The sequence below is a fragment of the Terrapene carolina genome, unplaced genomic scaffold (genome assembly GCF_002925995.2).
Source record: "Terrapene carolina triunguis isolate 2854851 unplaced genomic scaffold, T_m_triunguis-2.0 Scaffold93, whole genome shotgun sequence".
Lineage (NCBI taxonomy): Eukaryota > Metazoa > Chordata > Testudines > Emydidae > Terrapene > Terrapene triunguis.
Window position 1 is genome coordinate 32,418,042 of NW_020664444.1, and position 19,710 is coordinate 32,437,751.

The following is a 19,710-nucleotide window of genomic DNA, read 5'->3' on the forward strand; positions in this document are numbered from 1 at the left end:
ATGGAAAGGGGCAGGGTCAATGTAAAAACAGACACCGCTCCTCGGGCATGTTACTAACACCTTAGATGATTAAAGGGACATGCTCAACTTAAACCCATCACTTTTCTCTTGAATGTTTTACCTGCTTGCTAGAAGTGGCAGCTAATGTCACCGTAATGGCGAGAAATTAGCCAGAAAATGAGGCTTTTCTCTATTTTTCCAGTTCTGTGTACAGTGTCCATTTGACAGCACTCTGTGCATCATCAATTTCACCGTTCCACAATAGTCAGTTTCCAGGACTGCCTGGGTGAGATTTTCATCCAGCAACAGGAGAAAACAATTTCTTTTAAAGCGGAAAATACGTGGCAGTGAAACCCCCTGGGGTCAGCAGGGACAGAACCCAAAAGGCTTTCGACAGCATGTTCTGAAACTGACTAAATGTCAAGCTGATGCTGTCCTTTTCAAGTTGAAATGATCTTAAAAATCTCCCCTGCCTGTCCCCATTTTTGCTGTTTACTTGGGCAGTTTGTGCTTTACACACAGACCCATTTGATTGTTTCCTTCTTTATTTGAAATGTTGCCAGATCCCAGCTGCAAGAGACACAGGCCTCGCGGTCACGAGAGAGATGCAGCATTGCTCCAGCCAGCTGCAGTACCACGTACAGGTTATTGTGGAGGTACCTCAGCTAAACCACCAGCCCGCACACAGCCTCCACACTCCCCTCTCCACACACTCCTGTGGCTTCCCAAGGCCAGGCTGGATGCAGTGGGTACCTGTTATACTGGAGCAGGTTGGTAGCTTATTGGAGCTGTTTGAGGCTGCAACCACAGCAGCCAGACTCTCCAAGGCGCTTTAGACTTGAGGCCGTTTCAGAAGAAGAGCTTGGGCCAGGGGAAAGGCACCATTGCTGTTTCTGTCCAGTTTAACCGTCCAGCTCTCATTCAGGATTAGATCAAGGCCGTTTGGTTTGGGTGTTTGGCACCACAGGGGGATGTAGCCAGGGCTAGGGCTGAACAAAGAGGCAGGGATCGGCTGTTGACCTGCCGTTAGCCAGGTTAGAGCCCTGCACGAATTGCTGCTTCACTGCGGCACATGCTGTTTTTGAACTTCATCGGACTCGGAGAGGTGGGGTGGCCCTTTAGGGAGAGGGAACTCGGGGCAGAGCCAGGGAGGTCTTGCAGGGAGCCCTAGGAACAATCCAACCTGGGGAGAAAGCTTAGGTGGAGGTTTCTACTCTGTTATTGTTCCTTGAGTTAGTCATTAAGCCCATCCCCAGGGGTAAGCTTGACCCTCTACGACCAGGGTACACACCGTCTGGTACACAGTTACTGTTGATGTTTCAAAGAGCACTTCACAAACCTAGACTGCAGGCCTGGGCTGCGTTACCAGGACCACCTTCCCCCTGCCCTCCTCCTTGGGCTCTCCTGGGAAGAATTAAGTTTTGAAGGCAAGTTCCCTCATTGTCATTTCACTGTGAAAACTAACTGCAATACAGGTCTGTCTCATCTTACGCTGGGGTTACATTCCGCAGTCAGCGCCTAAAGCGAAAATCGCGTATAGTCAAAATTACATTGAGTGTAATGGCGGGCGGAATCGCCCGCACTACAGAAACAGTATTTAAATTGTTATTTTTCCCTCTTTTTTTGTTTTTGCCGACTGCGTAAAGCTGAAATAGCACATGTTAAATGCGCCTAAGATGCGACAGACCTGTAGTCATTTGCACCTCAGGTTGGAAACAGAATCCAAGAGCCTTTCCCCCAGGGTGCTGTGCTTATATGCGGCTACAGCACCTTGGGCTGGGCTGGTGGTAGCTCTGTGGGGTTTGCTTAGGTCGGTATTTGGAGGGGAGCCCTTCCTGGAAAAGTGGGACTTATGAGAAGCGGTATTTGTGGGAGACAGCCTGCTTCCCTCCATCTCTGGGCCACACCCATGCCCAGCACGATATTATGGGGCTGTCTCTTGGATGAGATCTAAGACTAAGGTCCAACCATCGCTGGGAATTAAAAATTCCGTGACAATTTCCATAAGTGCAGGGTGGCTGTGTTCCAGTTTGAATGCTTGCATTCTATCTAAATCCTACCTGAGGCTTTCATCTCTTGTCCTAATCTGGTGTGTGGTATTGCTGTGCACTGTTAAACAGCTGCCATTCCGCCCCAATCCTCCCCAGAGCTGGCTGCATTTCACTGGTGGGAGAAGTGATTGCTGGGTCTTTGCTAAGGGTCTGGAAAAGCGCTGCAGGAGGAAAAGCAATATGACGCTGAAGTATGATATGAGCTGACCTCTGGCTGGTTATCCCTTTGGACACAGTCATCTCAGCATGGCTGGACCCTCGACACGGCCACACTGATTTCTGGACTCAGTGAGGAAACATGAGCAATCACATGAAGAAGTTTCCATTAAATTGGCATGGGAAGAATTGAGTGACGCTTTTATGCCTCTCGGGATCTCCATGGCGATGGCTGTGTCAGTAGAGCCCCTCGGCTCTCATCCGATGGAGAAAAGGGCATTGTGCCTATTTAGCAGGGCGGAGGAAGTGTTCTGGCTAACAGGCACCACAGGCTGATGTCAATAACTGCCTGGCATTTGGACTCTGGGCTGCCCACAGTCTGTATTGCTGGGGACAGCCCGGGAGGGGGCGTGCTTGGTTTACAAACAGTGTTCCAGGCAGGTGCAATTCACCTTCTGTACTGATCCATTCAGGGAGGAGACATCAGCCAGCCTCAGGATGGTGCCACGGGGCAGGCCCTTCCCGATCGCTATGCTGGACACCTCCCCAGGCATCAGAGTGCGGTTCCAGATGGCAAAGCCGCTCAGGCGTCCCACAAAGGCTTCTGAGGGGTCAAACCCACCCCCGACCACATCCTGCTCCTGACCCAGAACAAGCGACCCGCCAGGGGGGATCTCATAGCCCTCCTGGAACTTGGAGCCCGTGGATGCCAGTCTCCTGTCCACATAGAACCAGTACTTGCCCTGGATGGAGGACCAGATGACACACATGTGGTGCCATCCGCCGTCCAGGAGCTGCCCCACCGGCAGCTCCCGGAAAGCTGGGTCACCGATGACAAAGTGGATAGAGGCCAGGGCTGCGGTGTTCCGGCCATGCAGGACGAGCTTGTTGTCATTCTCCTCCGTGGCGTAGGACAGGATGGTGCCCAGGGAGCGAGCGTGGGTGCTCACCCAGCTGCAGACCGACAACTCGTGCAGGCCGGTCTGGAAGCCCTGGCCGAAGGTGGCAAAGTTTTCAGTGGACGCGCTGGGGAAAAGCAGCATGGAATCCACATTGCAAACTGGAGAGGGGAGAGAGAAAGCCACAGTCACTGCCTGTCCCGAGCACATGAGGCTGCTGCTCATGCGTGCATTGTGACGATGGACCAGCCTCCTGGCCCCCCTCCCCCGCCATAAGAACATAACATAAGAACAGCCATACTGGGTCACACCAATGGTCCATCTAGCCCAGTATCCTGTCTTCTGACAGTGGCCAATGCCAGGTTTCCCAGAGGGAATGAACAGAACAGGTAATCATCAAGTGATCCATTCCCTGTTGCTCATTCCCAGCTTCTGGGAAACAGAGGCTAGGGACACCATCCCTGCCCATCCTGTCTAATAGCCATTGATGGACCTATCCTCCATTAACTTATCTAATTCTTTTTTGAACCCTGTTACGGTCTCGGCCTTCGCAACATCCTCTGGCAATGAGTTCCACAGACTGACTGTGTGTTGTATGAAGAAATACTTTCTTTTGTTTGTTTTAAACCTGCTGCCTATTAATTTAATTTGGTGACCCCTAGTTCTTGTATTATGAGGAGTAAATAACACTTCCTTATTTACTTTCTGCACACCAGTCATGATTTTATAGACCTCTATCATATCCCCCGTTAGTTGTCTCTTTTCCAAGCTGAAAAGTCCCAGTCTTATTAATCTCTCCTCATAAGGAAGCTGTTCCATACCCCTAATTATTTTTGTTGCCCTTTTCTGAACTTTTTCCAATTCCAATATATCTTTTTTGAGATGGGGCAACCACATCTGCCCATGCCGTATTCAAGATGTGGGCGTACCCTGGATTTATATAGAAGCAATATGATATTTTCTGTCTTATTATCTATCCCTTTCTTAATGATTCCCAATATTCTGTTTGTTTTTATGACGGCTGCTGCACATTGAGTGGATGTTTTTAGGGAACTATCCACAATGACGCCAAGATCTCTTTCTTGAGTGATAACAGCTAATTTAGACCTCCATCATTGCATATGTGTAGTCAGGAATATGTTTTCCAATGTGCATTACTTTGCATTTATCATCACTGAATTTCATCTGCCGTTTTGTTACTCGGGCATCCAGTTTTGAGAGATTCTTTTATAACCCTTCACAGTCTGCCTGGGACTTAACTAACTTGAGTAGTTTTGTATCATCTGCAAATTTTGCCACCTCCCTGTTTACCCCTTTTTCCAGATCATTTATGAATACATTGAACAGCACTGGTCCCAGTACAGACCCCTGGGGGACACCACTATTTACCTCTCTCCATTCTGAAAACTGACCATTTATTCCTACTCTTTGTTTCCTATCTTTTAACCAGTTACCAATCCATGAGAGAACCTTCCCTCTTATCCCATGACAACTTACTTTGCTTAAGAGCCTCTAGTGAGGGACCTCGTCAAAGGCTTTCTGAAAATCTAAGTACACTATAACCATTGGATCCCCCTTGTCCACATGCTCGTTGGCCCCCTCAAAGAATTCTAGCGGATTGGAGAGGCATGATTTCCCTTTACAAAAACCATGTTGACTCTTCCCCAACAAATAATGTTAATCTGTGTGTCTGACAATTTTGTTCTTTACTATAGTTTCAACCAGTTTGCGCAGTACTGAAGTCAGGCTTACCGGCCTGTAATTGCCGTGATCACCTCTGGAGCCCTTTTTAAAAATTGGTGTCACATTAGCTAGCCTCCAGTCATTTGGTACAGAAGCTGATTTAAATGATAGGTTACAAACTACAGTTAGTAGTTCTGTAATTTCACATTTGAGTTCCTTCAGAACTCTTGGGTGATACCATCTGGTCCTGGTGACTTATTACTGTTTGGTGACCCCACTGTACCTGAGGGTCAGTCAAGGACAGCTCTCCCTGCCCCCCAGCTGTCTGAGCACAGTGATCACGCAATTAGGCACTCTCCCTTTCACCTGGCATAGGAGCTGACCTGCAGGCAGCCCCACGTATTTTCCCCCCACCCCATCTAGATAATAATCTCTAGTGCCTCCATCTGGGGAATCCCAGGTGCTTCATGAACATGACACACAGGGAGGCAAAGGGCCAGGTTTTCAGTGGCACTGAGTTGTTCTGGCCGCTCCACAACTCAGATAAATCAGCCAGCGGGTGACTAGCCCCAAGTCACCCATGGAGTCTGTGCCAGAGGTGGACCTAGCTAGAACCCAGCTCTCCTGATCCCCAGCCAGGGCCTGAGCCCCCAGGCCACCCTCCCCCTCCTAGCAGGCACAATTGCAGGCATGGCAGCACCTTGCATGACACAGAATTTGGGGCTATCAGTCCTTGTCCCAGAATGGCACTGCTGGGGGTGACGTGAGTGAGCTGGCTGGGGGGCAGCACCCCCAACCCCACCCCCTCACTCAAACCCCACCAGCACAGTGTAGCATGGCTATCACTAACCTCCCCCCCGCCTCGAGCGTCAGCAGGCAGTGAGCTAGGCTGGACGGTGGAGACAGGATGCAGCCATGGATATTGTTATTTGCACTAAAGATTCACCCAGGAAGAGGCTGCACCCTCCTTGCAGGACCTGTCTGGTTGTCTCCTGCTCAACCCTGCGGGGTCCCAGGTGCCTTGAGCTGTCCTGCAAACCCCTGCTGAGTTGCTACTTCCCCCTGCAGAACTGCAGCATTTCAGTGAGGGCCTGTTGTTTTCAACAGAGCAATCCCCAGAGAGCCATGCCAACAACCCAGAGCCGGCCAGAAGTTCCCTGAGCTTGTACTATGAGAAACCTCACCAGCCCAGGAGAGCGTAGGCTCAGGTGGAGATGGACAGCCAGCATGCAGCTTCAGAAAGTCACTCCGGTGGGAATGACGCCTCTGTGTGTGCGTTATAACAACGATGTGGGTGGAACCAGACAATCACTATGCCCTGGAATGAACTCGCGCTTCAAACTGATCTACACAAAAGACCCCACCCCACCCGGCGACAAAGCGATCACTCCATGTCTGACCTCTCAGGCCTCGTCCTCAAAGGAAACCCGCACCACACCTTCCAAAGACGAGAGCCATAGGTGCCGATTCTATGGGTGTTCCATGGCTGGAGCACCCACGGAAAAAAATAGTGGGTGCTCAGCACACATTGGCAGCCCCACCAATCAGCTCCTCCCACTCCTCTCCAGTGCCTCCCTCCCACCGGTGGGCTGGAAGCACTGTGCGGGGGGGAGGGAGCGGGGGCAGGAAGAGGCAGAGCGAGGGCGGGAAGAGGTGGGGTGGGGGTGGGGCCTTGGGGGAAGGGGTGGAGTGGGGGTCGAACCCCCCCCCGTGGAAATCAGAAAGTCTGTGCCTGTGCTGGGAGCTTCAATTCATAACTTTGCTAGGGGCTAAAAATCATGGACTTGATAAAGGCATTGGATTTGAGGCTTATTACAACAACTTGTAACTCACTAATCCCCCCACCCCCGCTCTTCCTCTCCCCCCACCCGTTTTTGTCCTATGACTACAGGGGTGTTAACGGGCAACTTCCCCTTGAATGGTCCCTTACAATATGTGCCAACTACTTCTGCTAAACTATCTGTTCCACCTTGTATTTAGCTGTGATACTCTGAGTGCCTTTTCCAGCCCAGAGGAAGAGCTCTGTGTGGCTTGAAAGCTTGTCTCTCTCACGCACAGGAGTGGGCCCAATAACAGATATCACCTCCCCCACCATGTCTCTCTAAGGGCATGGCTACACTTGCAGATGTAGAGCGCTTTGAGTTAAATCAGCCTTCGGAGAGCGCAGTAGGGAAAGCGCTGCAGTCTGTCCACACTGACAGCTGACAGCGCACTGGCGTGGCCACATTAGCAGCTCTTGCAACGGCCACAGAGAGAAGTGCATTGTGGTAGCTATCCCAGCATGCAAGTGACTGCAACATGCTTTTCAAATGGGGGGGGGAGTGTGACAAGGAGTGTGTTGTGTGTATGTGGGGGGAGAGAGAGTGTGGGGTTTTGGGGGGCTGAGAGCATGTCAGCATGCTGTCTTGTAAGTTCAGACAGCAGCAGACCTCCCCCCCCCCGCCCCCCCGCCTCTCTCTCTCACACACAGCATTCCACAGTAATGGTTGCTTTGTCTCGAAGCAGATAAGCAGCCGGCTGTCAAACGGAGCTTTCAAAGGGCATATCCAAAACAATGACAAGAGTGGCCACTTGACTTAAGGGATTATGGGATGTTTCCGGAGGCTGATCAGAGCGCAGTAATGCAACACCCCTTTCACACTGGTGCTGCGGCACTCCAGCAGGGGCGCATCAAACGTTATTCCACTCGCCGAGGTGGAGTATCAGGAGCGCTCTAGCCGCGGAGTCAGAGTGCTCTACCTGCCTTGCCAGTGTGGACGAGGAGTGAGCTAGTGCATCCGGGGCTCCTTTAATGCGCTGTAACTCGCAAGTGTAGCCAAGCCCTAAGACTCTGGGACCCACATGGCAACACCACCAGTGACCACACCAATGTCAGCCCAGAGCAGGGCAGGGGCTGAACCTTTGTGGAGCAATAGTGCCATCCAGTGGCTGCTCTAAAATCCCTCAGACCTGCTCTGTTTCTGACTGACAATGATGCTGCACTAGTTGGGGTGACAGCGCAGGGCCTCGCCTGAGAGTCTCATGCCAGTGGATCCACCCAGCCTCATGGTTTAACTGGCTCAATGAACCCTCCACTCGGCCGGCTGCCCTCCCTTCCTCTGGAAAGCCTCCCTGGTCGGATCTATGTCACGGCCCTGTTTGATGTTGGAGAGGCCGTGGGGATGGAGGGAACAGGGGTGTGACACCTATTTGGATGCAAAAGAAGAGACGCAGCTCGGTCATGGCAATAGCTCAGGAGTTTGGGGAGATGGGATGATCTCTCAGTCCCTGCCAAGGCGGCCACAGAAAGATCCCCAAAGGCTGCAGGCATCCAAACAAGAAAGCATCACCAGGAATAGCTACCTCTGAGCTCACCTGTCCACTGGCCCCAGCCCTCCCAGAGGCCATCTGTTTCTGGTGTAGCCAAAGGCCTGGACGAGAAGTTTAAACTTGATACAGGAGACAAGGGGGAGGCAGCAGAGGACCCTGAGTATTCAAGGCTGCAGAGAGATCAGGGAGGCTGAGGAAGGAACAGAAGCCCAGAGGTGATGCAGCAACAGCAAAGACTCTGTTCAAGGAGCTTAGACTAGTAGGAGAGACAGGAGTCAGAGGCTGGATAGTTGGGATGGGTTTTTTGGCGGATGGTGCATCCTACCAGGGGCTTGTCCATTGAGGGAGAAGAGCCGGGGGAGGGAGGGAGAGCAGGGGCTGGGGGCATGGGCGAATAGGTATGGGGGTCAGAAGTGGAGAGTAACTGAGAGATCTCAGAGTCCATGAGCACGATCCAGAAGGAGAGGGGGAGGGACTGGGGAAGGGGAGAAGCTCACACCATCTCTTGTCCAGCCCACCCTCTTCAGTGCCCACTCCCAGCAGAGCGGGATTCCGAAAGGACCAGAGAGCAGCTTGCCTGGTGCACTGGAGATCCCCCTTACAGAGCCCACCTGAGCTTGGGATTCCAGGGAGAGTCCCCGTAGCAATGCTGCTGGTGAGACCCCTGAGTGACCCTCTCCAGCAGAGCCTGCCGGCTCCACTGCTACATCCGCTAAGCATCCCCTCTCCCCCAGGGCTTCCCGCACAGCCCCCCTGAGACTCTTCCCCCTCTGGGCTCTCCACTCCTCGCTCCGTGATGGTGGGGACATGCTGCAGAGTTGCAAAGCAGTACTGAGGCCAGTCAATGCCAGAGGGGAAGAGAACTCAGCAGTCTAAGACCTGTCAGGGCGAGCAGAGAGATCCTGAACAGCACTGTCCGGTGCACGTGGGAGCAGAATGAGGCTAAGGCTGAGATGGAGCATAAAAACCCAATAGAAAATCCTGCTTCATGCATGTGGGAAAATATCAACGCTCCCAACTTCCAACACCCCCCACCACCACCACAATTCCCAGCCAGCTCGGCTGGTGCTTTAAAACCCAGCACGATCTATAAAAGAAGCCGAGTTGGTCCAGCACTTGTTGGGTGATGTGTGGCCAACCTTTCTGATGGGTAAGGTGGTTTATTTATGGTTGGTGTTTTAAGAATGACAACACAACTGACCAACTCGGCTGCTGAAACCTTCCAAAAATCTCTGCACAGTGCATAGGGCCTGAATTCTCACTGACACTACAGCCATCTAGATCACTCTGGCAGTGTAAAGGGGCCTGAAGGGGGCTGGGGGATTACATTTACACTGACGTACAGCTCCTTTATGCTGCCAGAATGGTATAAGGGTGCCCTAGCACAACTGAGAATTCAGGCCTGGCCATGGCAAAGTTCAGCCCCAAAGGAATTTGTTTGCCAAAATTATGAGCAGCTGACAAAAGGGGAGTTAGAATGGAAGTTGTACGTTGCGCCCATCACCTATAGAAGGTTTTCCCAGGCACCTGCTGTAATGCAGCGTATGTGCCCTATATCGCACGTGTCATATGCGCACAATTATGTATAAAAAGAATGTTAAAAGAACATAAGAACAGCCGTACTTGGTCAGCCCAATGGTCCATCCAGCCCAGTATCCTGTCTTCCAATAGTGGCCAGTGCCAGATGCTTCAGAGGGAATGAATAGAACAGGGCAATTTATCAAGTGATCCATCCTCTTTCGCCCAGTCCCAGCTTCTGGCAGACAGAGGTTTAGGGACACCCAAAGCATGGGGATTGTGTCCCTGACCAGCTTGGCTAATAGCCAGTGATGGGCCTATCCTCTGTGAGCTTATCTAATTCTTTTTTGAACCCAGTTATACTTTGGGCCTTCACAACATCCCCTCGCAATGAGTTCCACAGGTTGACTGTGCACTGTGTGAAGAAGTACTTCCCTTTGTTTGTTTTAAACCTGCTACCTATTGATTTCATTGGTTGACTCCTCATTCTTGCATTGGGTAAAGGGGTAAATAACACTTCTCTATTTACTTTCTTCAGCCCATGCATGATTTTATACACCTCTATCATAACGTTCTTCAGGTTGTAAAACCCAGCACTTGAAAATTAGGAAATATCAGATTTAGAGTTGCCCACACAACCTTAATTTGGCCCCATGTGCAGAAAAATAGTACATAATCATGTAATCAAAGATTCTAAGGCATATGGACAGAGGGGTGAATTAAGTTTGCAAAGGCAACCACAGACCTGGCATTTCCTAACTTTCAAGTGCTGGATTTTGCAGCCTAAATAATGTAGGTCTTTTAACATAATTTTTGTATGTAATATCCTAGGTTATTTTTAAAAGGCAAAATAAAGCCAGATTCTATTATGTGCAACTAACACAAGCTCCCCATCATGCATCAGTGTCAAGGTTTGAATCCTAAACTTTCAGCACTACACCGCAGCCTGCTACCATTCGACACGCAAGTCTAACTACATTAGCTAGCAGCAAGAGAAGGCTGTAATCCCAGAGTGGGGAGAATGGTCTGTTGGCACCATGTGTTGGGTTCAGGGGATGGTCAGGAGGAGTCCAACCAAGCTCTCTCTCTACCCGGGACAAAGAAAAGGCACCTCTCTAGCCTGAGGGGTTTTGGTCTGCTGAAGATCAAAGGCCCGCTGCAAGCAATGGAGGGCTGAGCTTTCCTTCTACAAAAGCACCCCCTAGCATAACATCATGTGGGTATGTGTGCTGGGGAGACAGAGAGAATGTAAACATCTCAACATACTTGTGCCTGGCTTCTCAGGTGACGGTGACTGCAGCTGCTCTTGTGAGATCTTGGCCACCCTGCGGAGCTGCTGCCTGGCAGCTTGTGGCTCTGGCACAGTGGGTGTCTCTGGCTGTCTCTCCTGCCCGGGGGTCTTATTGCCATGGAACAGGCTACTCTGCAGCCTCCTCTTTGCAGCCTGGGCCAGGAGCTGCTGCCTCTTCTCCCCCAGCTTCTTCCTTTGTTTGTGCTTGGCATGCAGCTTCTTCACGCTGTGTCCCTGGCTTCCCCCTGCCTCCGGCAGCTTGTCCTGGGGTGTCTGGTTCAGTCGTTGGGCCGCAGCCAGCTCATGGTGCCCAGATGCCAGGACCTCCTTGTGCAGCGTGTTCTTCAGCTGCTGCTCCAGAGCCTCCAGTTTGGTTCCCTGGCTCCGACTGGCCTCCCGCAGGCTCTCCAGCTCTTTCTGTAGGGTGTTCCTGCTGGCGCGCAGGGCAGTGAGGTCCGCCGTGTGGCCTGCAGTCTGCAGGGTTAGGTTGGACAGAAGAGCGCTCTGCTGCAGCTTCTCCCCAGAGCTCTGCTTGCGGCTTTCACTCAGGGACTCAGCCAACGACGAGAGTTTAGAAGCCAGCTTTTTGGTTCTTCTCTGTAGCTTCTTCATCCAGGTTTTCAAAGAGCCCAGGTCCTCCCGCAGGGCGGCATGCGACGCGTTGAGAGCAGCCGCAACGGTGTCGTACTGCTCCGCCAGGAGCCGGAACCTGGTGTCGATGTTGTAGGAAATGTTGTAATTCCCGGCGATCCCCTGGAGACGCAGCAGTGTCACCTCCTGAAACCGACGAAACTGCAAAACACCCAGAACCCTGAATGATTCCCAGCACTTAGCTCAGGGATCGCTTCTGGGCAGGGCTGCCAAACTCTGGCAAATCAACCCTCCACAACCCCAGGGACTTACACAACCCTTGGACTACTGGGGAAACTGACACACAAGCATTAAGGGCTAAACTTTCACAAGGGGCCTCTAATTGTGGTTGCTTTGGTTGTGGTCAGCTCCCACTGACTGCAGATTGGAACCACCCCCAAGGGGTCTCACACTGAGCACCCTCACCCAGAGGCACCCCAAATCTGATGCCACTTTTGTAACTCAGGGCCAGAATATAGGGCCCAAGGCCCCCCAGTGTGGCAGAGGCAGAGTTGGGCCTGGAATCCGGCCCTTATCTACATAACAAGACCTCTCCAGCTGAAATTCATCCATTGGGTGAGCCATGTGCCACGGAGTCTAGAGAAACCAGGTATTGTCTTCACACAGGACTGCCTGCTGGAAAATGCAAAATAATATCAAAATGCTCCGTAACTCAGGTCTGCATTGCCCTTTATAGCTCGCAGGCTGCTAACCCAGACACTTCCCAGGAACTCAGCCCGCTCACTGACTGGGGACTCTCTCCTGCCCTTGCTGGAGACCGGATTTGATGACCTAGTCAGTGTTCTCCCATTTCTAGTTTTTGGGACACTACGTACATATGATCCATACACACATCGTAGAAACTGGATCATTTACACTTTGGTCACTGCAACCCTGACTCTTTGCTCATGCGATCCCCTGGACTCCCCAACATACCAAGCCCAGGGGGTCCCCAGCCAAATCTTCACAGGACAGAGACATTTCTCCCTGCACTCCTGTCCTTTGATAACTCACAAAGGGGGCCTGGGTCTGCTGTGCAAATCAGTGAGCCCGTGCCCTCTTGTCGGCACTTTCCTCAGCAGAGAGCAACAGCATTCAAAACTGAACCCCTAAAGCTTGACCCCTCGATCTAAAGTTAAACACCTCAAGAAACAGTCTGATCTGCAGCGGTGCCGAGCAGCCAGCAGCTCCCAGAGATCTAGCTGGGAAACGCTGGCTGTGTATCTCTAATGGCTATCACACAGACTCATAAGTCTGCACAGACATTACAGTCTCCTCTAGGGTAACAGAGAGTCAAGACTTAGGCAAACTCCAGGCAAAGGGAAGGGAAGTTTGGCTTGAGTAAAAACCGTGTAAGTAAAGGGTGTTGATGTTCTGTATATTCCAGGGGTGGCCGAGCCACATGCGGCTCTTTTACAATTAAAGTGCGGCTTGCAGAGTCCCCCCTCACACTTCCCCATTCTCTGCCTACCACACTGGCGGTGGTGGTGGGGAGCTCAGGGTTTCTGCCCTGTGGCAGGGTGGTGGAGCTAGGGGCTTGTGCCCTGCAGGGTGGGGGGTCTTGGGGCTTCAGCCCCCAGGAGGTGCCTGCCGGGGCTTGGGGCTTCACAGAATCCCCTAGCCCCACCACCCCACTCCAGGGCAGAAGCCCCGAGCCCCAGCAGGCAGGCCCGGCTCTCAAACTTCTGAAGATTATCCTATGCGGCTCGGAGGGTCAGTAAGTTTGGCCACCCGGATATATTACATCCATATACTTCTACAGGTAAGTTCCAGTGCTGGGCCAGTTGGTGAGACAGGTACTGTAGGAACACGTGGGTAGACACGTTGATATCGGAGGGATATACTGCAGACCCTTTGGAGTAAGTAGGTCTGACTCCTACTGAAGTTAGTAGGATTTGGCCCTGTCTGTCCAATAACAAAGAGTCACGAATATTCACCTGCTCCTCGAGTCTCCTAAACCTTTCAAAGAATGGCTTTCTCTGGTCCCTGGTCCCGGCCTCCTGCAGCAGGCTCCCCTGGAGACACACAGCAGCAAGAAGAAGGCAAACGGGCAGCATTTTCCTCGCCCAGCGCGTTCGGCAGCAGAGAGCCGGGCGTCGCAGATTCTTCTGGTAGCTCTTGAATTGGAAGAATGACTTTGGTTCAGTGTCTGACTTCTGTATTCTCCTCTGTATCTCTCTCTCGGGTTTTTGTGGCTGATCTCACTAGTTTCCCCCTCTGATGCAAGGGGCTCATGTTCCTCCCACCAGGCAAAAAGGAGTCTGTGGTTTCTCCTCAAAATAGATGAGATCTGCAGACTCCCTTAGCATTCCCCAGGAGCCACATTTAGCACGGAAGCCAGTGCTTTCTTCAGGAGCAAGCTGGCTGGCGCAGGGGCTCTGCTGATGGTTAGTACTGGGGGAAGGGCAATGTTTGCACCACTCCTGTTTATACAAGCACTTGACACCCCCTGGCCCAGAGTCAGCCCTGCTGGTTTATGGCCTGTTGAAAATCTCTGCATGCAGGAGGCCAGATGGGTTTTGCAGAAGTGCGTGGGGCCCATATCCCGCCCTGCTGTCTCCTGTTAGCGCTCCCCAGGGTTTGAGCGGAATCAGCAATGTTTACCGATGGCTTCCACTTAGCACAGTTCATCAAGACATTAATAACAGACCCAGCAGCCATTGTCACCAGTAGATCTTTGTCTACATGCACCAGAGTAGGGCTATATCCGCACCAACCCTGTTTTCCCTGCAAAGGCTCCAGGCCAGGCCTGCTGGGCCTCCCACCTGCCCGGGATCAAGGCACTGCTTCCTGCTGAGCATGTCCTGGGAGCTGGAGGCCGGAGGAGTGGCAGATGCTCAGCACCTCCCAGCACAGGTTCAGCAGGCATTAAAGCACAAGATTCACATGTATCTTCAGGCAGAGCTGCAGTCTTTTTTGGTGCAGTCAAATTCCCCGGATTGCAATAAAAACCAACTCCTCTATTGGGAGATGGGGGGTAGGGAAGCCAAGGAATGGAGCTGCCCTGCCTGGGGATAACAATCATCCATGTTAGCTGACCACCATCGCCTCTTCTGGTGGGCCGGGGTAAAAGAAACACAATGATATGAAAGCAGGGAGACTTCCTGTACAGTCACATCAGCTGCCATGGACAATATGGACCCTTGCTGGAGGCCTATGGCCCAAGATTCTTTGCTCCCTGTTTGCATTGTGAGGAAGGGCCCTGCCTTTGAAACCAAGCCCATGAGAAGTGACCAGGGAATGCGAGCTGAGCTCCCTAACCATTAAGGGAGGAGGCGCGGTAGCAATGAGCCAACTCTAGCAGCAAGGGAGAGAGGGGAAATCTGCCACACCAGCCAGAACCAGTGATAAGCAGGCCCAAGGCTGAGAAGCCCGAAGGCAGAGCAACCCTTCCACGGACCAAGAGCAAATCAGCTAGCGGGTGTAAACCCTGCTTCCTCCTGCTCACAGCACTCGGGACAGGATTGGGCCCAATGCCTATTCCACATGCTGCAGGGGGACATGCAAAGAGCACTATAGTCTGTGTGGGGCCGGCACCATAGAAACCTGTATTCCTTGCTCCTTGCCTCCTCCTATCTCTGTGCTCTGGGGCCAGAACTCACCAGTGAGAGCCAAGGGTTCTGCAACTTGGGGAGGGGTCGGGGGGAGGGCATGGAGCACCTCCATCCCACCAGCAGCCTCCTTTTGGCAGCAGGTGGTCCTGCAGCCTGGAGCACATCAGCCCCACTGCAGGACTTGGCCTGTGACCTTTCTCAGCTGAGGTTGTCAAGCGGAGTTTCACTGGGACTCTCTCAGGGGTCGGGTATTTTAGTGGCCTTAATTCTGGAGTCCATGGGCAGGCAAACTGCCAACTGACCGCCGAGGCGCCTGATGGTCCCAGCTGCCAGTCCCTCTCTGTCCCCTGGGGCATCAGCTGGCTTTTGGTAGCTGGGGATGGGTGGAAGGTCTCTCCTGTGGCAGTTGTGGCTTCTCTCTTCCCTGGCCGGGACATGGCTCAGCGAGCAGAGACTCCTCTTCATGGGCAGGGGAATTCGGTGTGTCCGGGTGAGGCCCTCCTGGCTCTGCTTTGCCCACTCGTCCCGCAGCCTTCTCTCACAGGGCACGATGACACTGCAATCGCTCCTCAGCCTGCAGCTTGGGTAGACACTCCCATGCCAGCTTCTCCCACCTTAGCACAGCTAAAACCAGTGAGTGTTGTGAGTACGTACCCAGGGTCCCCTCCCCAGTGTGCTTACACAGCACACACTGAAGCCCGGGCCCCTGTACAGTAACTCCTCACTTAACGTCGTCCCAGTTAACGTTGTTTCGTTGTTACATTGCTGATCAATTAGAGAACATGCTCATTTAAAGTTGTGCAATGCTCCCTTATAACGTTGTTTGGCAGCTGCCTGCTTTGTCCACTGCTTGCAGAAAGAGCAGCACATTGGAGCTAGCTGGTGGGGGCTTGGCACCAGGGTGGGCCGGCAGCCCCCCTATCGGCTCCCCTAAGTTCCCTGTGTGGCAGCCGCCTAGCAGGCTATCAATTGCTGGCAGTTCAGGTGTCCCTCTCCCCACTGCCATGTGCTGCTCCAGCCCTCTGCCTTGGAGCTGCTCCCGGGAGCATCCTGCTTGCTGTGCAGAGGGGAAGAGGAATGCTAATGTCAGGGTTTCCCCCTCCCCCCGCTCCCGTACCTCATCTCCACAGAGCAGAGGGGGGGATGACAGGACTCAGGACAGAGGGAGCTTGCTGGCAGCAGCTGCTGTCTCAACTTGCTGATCTACTTAAAAAGGCAGTGTACTTAAAGTGGGGTCAGTGTACTTAAAGGGGCAATGCGCCTCTCTCTCTCTCACACACACACGGTGTGTCTCTCTGTCTCACTCTCACACACACACATGCACCCCCCGTCCCCTGCACTTCGGAAAGTGGAGGGAGTGGTGCGCTCCAGTGGGATAGTGTGGGTTCATCACCCCTTTCAGTTTCCAATATTTGCAGCCACTGCCATGCAGGAGCAGTGCCAGGGTTTTTGCCGCCCTAGGCAGCAGCGTTCCTCCTCAGAGCATTCGGCGGCGGGGGTCCTTCCGCTCCGTGTCTTCAGGGTGCTTCAGCGGCGGGTCCTGGAGAGTGTGAAGGACCCGCCCCCAAATCGTCCGAAGACGCGGAGCGGAAGGACCCCCGCCACTGAATTGCCGCCGAGGTCGGCAAAATGCCGCCCCCAAATCCTGCCGCCGTAGGAGACTGCCTAGGATCGCCTAGTGGAAGCGCCAGCCCTGCTGCCATGCTGTCTCCCCTCCCTCCATTTGTGCTGCCTTGTAGAGTGTGAGGCTACATTAACAACAATGTGTTAACCCTTGAGGGCTCAGCCGAGTGCTAGTTCATCATTTAGCAGCAAGGCATTCCCTGGGAAATAGCCCACCCTCTTCCACCCTCTGACTTCACCACCTCAACCAAGCATCACAATCATCATTGCTGTGTACAGTATTAAATTGTTTGTTTAAAACTTATACTGTGTATATGTGTGTACATAGTCTTTTGTTTGGTGAATAAAATGTTGCTGGAACCTAACCCACCATATTTACATTAATTCTTATGGGGAAATTGGATTCGCTTAACATCATTTCACTTAAAGTAGCATTTTTCAGGAACATAACTATAATGTTAAGCGAGGAGTTATTGTATCTACATGGCTGTTTTTAGCCATGCTAGCACCGGCATGTTTACCCAGGCTGCAGTCATACCTGTTTGCAGCATAGACATACCTACAAGGTATGTCTGTCTGTTTTGCTGTGCAGGACGACTTCTGATCCCTTCTCCTTAGGGAGACCTGGAATAGATCCAGCCAGCTGCCTCTCCTTTGCGGCTGACTCCCAGAGCCGTCTGATTGGCTTGTCTCCCTCCCCCCCCGCCCCACCCCGCCCCGCCCCGCCCCATTACACAAGTTCCAAGGGTTCTTTTCTCAAAGGGATGGCAAAGCCAGACATCACAGAGCCGGTGATCCTTGGCCTGCCCTTTTGCAGCCTCTGATCCCAGTCCCATCATGCCTGGGGGATCAAAGGGCCTTCAGCTGCCATCTCATTTGCAGGCATTTCCTTGTCAGAGTCTCTGGGTGAGAGAGAAACCGAGACTGCATGTGCAAAACATAAAAGCAATTGTTTTCCAGTGTAATCAGTGGCGGATAAGCCACTGGGCCAATGGGACCCGTACTCAGGGGCCCTGGCCAATTAGGGGCCCCCAGAAAAATGGGCGCCCCTGTATCCCAACCCACTCTGCCTGCCAGAGAGTGGGGTCGGGGCGCGGGGGCTTACCCCACTCCCCCGACCCTCCTGCTGCTCCTACCGGGGAGTAAGGCCCCCGGGGAGCTGGGGAAGCCTCCGTGCGCCGATTGCACTCTTTGGCAAGCTCCCACGCCCCGACCCCGCTCCCAGCAGGAGCGCCGAGGGAGGCGGGGGGGACTGCAGGCAGAAGCGGGGGGGTGGGCCCCCACTTGCTCTGGCCCAGGGCCCCACAAACCCCTAATCCACCTCTGAGTGTAATCAACAGATCATGCACATGCTGGTCCCTTCCTTCTTGCTGCCACGTCCTACACCCTTCTACAAGGAATGCAGTGACATTACAAGACCAAGAAGCCAAATCAATGCTTTAGTTTGCCAGAGTATTTTGTGTGTGTGTGTGTTTAATTTTGCAGTCCCATGCTGTTCTTACTAAGTGGGCAGTGACAGCACAGAACCGAAGCGTATTTTCAAGGTGCTAAAACAAAACCCCATAAAACACAGCTGATTAAAAAGGAGGAAATTACACTTCCAACAACACCGCCTACCAATGGAAGAATTCTTCCGTTGACCTGACTGTGTCTATGCTGGGGGTTAGGTCAACCGAACTTCAGCACTCTCAAGCAGGGCCGTCTCTACCCATAATCAAAGTATGCAGCTGCGTAGGGCACCAGGAAATTTGGGGCACCATACACAGCTGCGTGCTGCTCCAGCCTCTGCTCCACCTCTTCCCCATGGCCCCTGCCCCTGCTCCGCCCCAGCCCCGCCCCCACTCCACCATTTCCCCAAAGCCCCTGCCCCTGTTTTGTCCCAGCCCCACCTCTGCCCCAGCCCCGCCCCCACTTCCCTGAGGACTGCAACAGGGGTCGGGTCTGCACTCACTGGTGCGGCGGCAGGTAAGTGCAGTGACCTGGCCCCAGCCCGCTCCGCGCCGCTGGCTCCCAGCTGTGCCACCGGCACCGGTGACTGCTGGGGGGCGGTTTCCCCTTGCCCCCCCAGGCCCAAGGCTGGGAGCCAGGGGAGCAAAGCCAGGGCCAGCCCCCTCCCCCCGCGGAGGCCTGGGGCCCCACACAGCCCCCCAACAGGGGGGCTGCGTAGGGCACCAAAATGGCTAGGGACGACCCTGCTCACAAGTGTAAATGCTTCAACCCCTGAGCGAAGTACACCTCTACCCCGATATAACGTGACCCGATATAACACGAATTCGGATATCACGCGGTAAAGCAGTGCTCCGGGGGGGGGGGAGCTGCACATGCCGGCGGATCAAAGGAAGTTCAATATAACGCGGTTTTTCCTATAACGCGGTAAGATTTTTTGGCTCCCGAGGACAGCGTTATATCGGGGTAGAGATGTAGCTAGCTTGATCTAATTTTTCAGTATAGACAAGGCCATAATCTGAGGCTGAGTTCAGTTTAGAGCAATGGGATTCTGGGATATGTAGTCCAAACGAACTACCAGGGCTAGCCAGGAATTTGGGGAAGAGGGACAGCTGTGTCTTGGGAGGGAATAGGGTCTCTCTTGTTCTTTGGAAGGATGATTCAGAGATCCAGATGGACAGGGGTAGTCAATTAATTTTTGTCAGGGTCCAAATTTCTTGGTCAAGGGTCAAAGGTCAAGACTCCAGAGAAACATTTTTCACACCGCAAATGCCCTGTTCAACAAACACATCCAATGCTGTGTAACATACCAAGGGCCTATTGCTTATATTTTGAGTGCATTAAATGAAAAATAAAATCAAACCACTGTGTAAGCTAAAAATAACCCCCAAGAAAGATGTCATAAATTTGTTAGTCTCTAAGGTGCCACAAGTACTCCTGTTCTTTTTGCGGATACAGACTAACACGGCTGCTACTCTGAAACCATAAATTACATTGGAGACTTTGAGAAAGTACATAAATAAAATGTCAAATATATGCAAATATTGGCA

At 52.7% G+C, this 19,710-nt stretch overlaps 1 protein-coding gene across 1 annotated transcript; it reads right to left on the bottom strand.

The window, feature by feature from the left end:
• Positions 1-2,411: 2,411 nt before the first annotated feature.
• PTX4 (pentraxin 4) lies at positions 2,412-13,700 on the bottom strand. The gene is made up of 3 exons (XM_026650700.2): positions 13,475-13,700; positions 10,883-11,699; positions 2,412-3,267 (listed from the first exon to the last, which is right to left on the bottom strand). The coding sequence occupies exons 1-3, from the start codon at positions 13,592-13,594 to the stop codon at positions 2,627-2,629; spliced, it is 1,578 nt and encodes a 525-aa protein (XP_026506485.1). The 5' UTR covers positions 13,595-13,700; the 3' UTR covers positions 2,412-2,626.
• Between the last annotated feature and the right edge of the window lie 6,010 nt (positions 13,701-19,710).

What these genes read in the sequence shown, in the direction of transcription:
- PTX4 (XM_026650700.2), bottom strand. Translation starts at nt 13,594, where the DNA reads ATGCTGCCCGTTTGCCTTCTTCTTGCTGCTGTGTGTCTCCAGGGGAGC. An exon ending in TTAGGAGACTCGAGGAGCAG is followed by an intron (nt 11,700 to 13,474) that starts GTGAATATTCGT and finishes GGTGTTTTGCAG; the next exon opens with TTTCGTCGGTTTCAGGAGGT. An exon ending in ACCTGAGAAGCCAGGCACAA is followed by an intron (nt 3,268 to 10,882) that starts GTATGTTGAGAT and finishes TCCCCTCTCCAG; the next exon opens with TTTGCAATGTGGATTCCATG.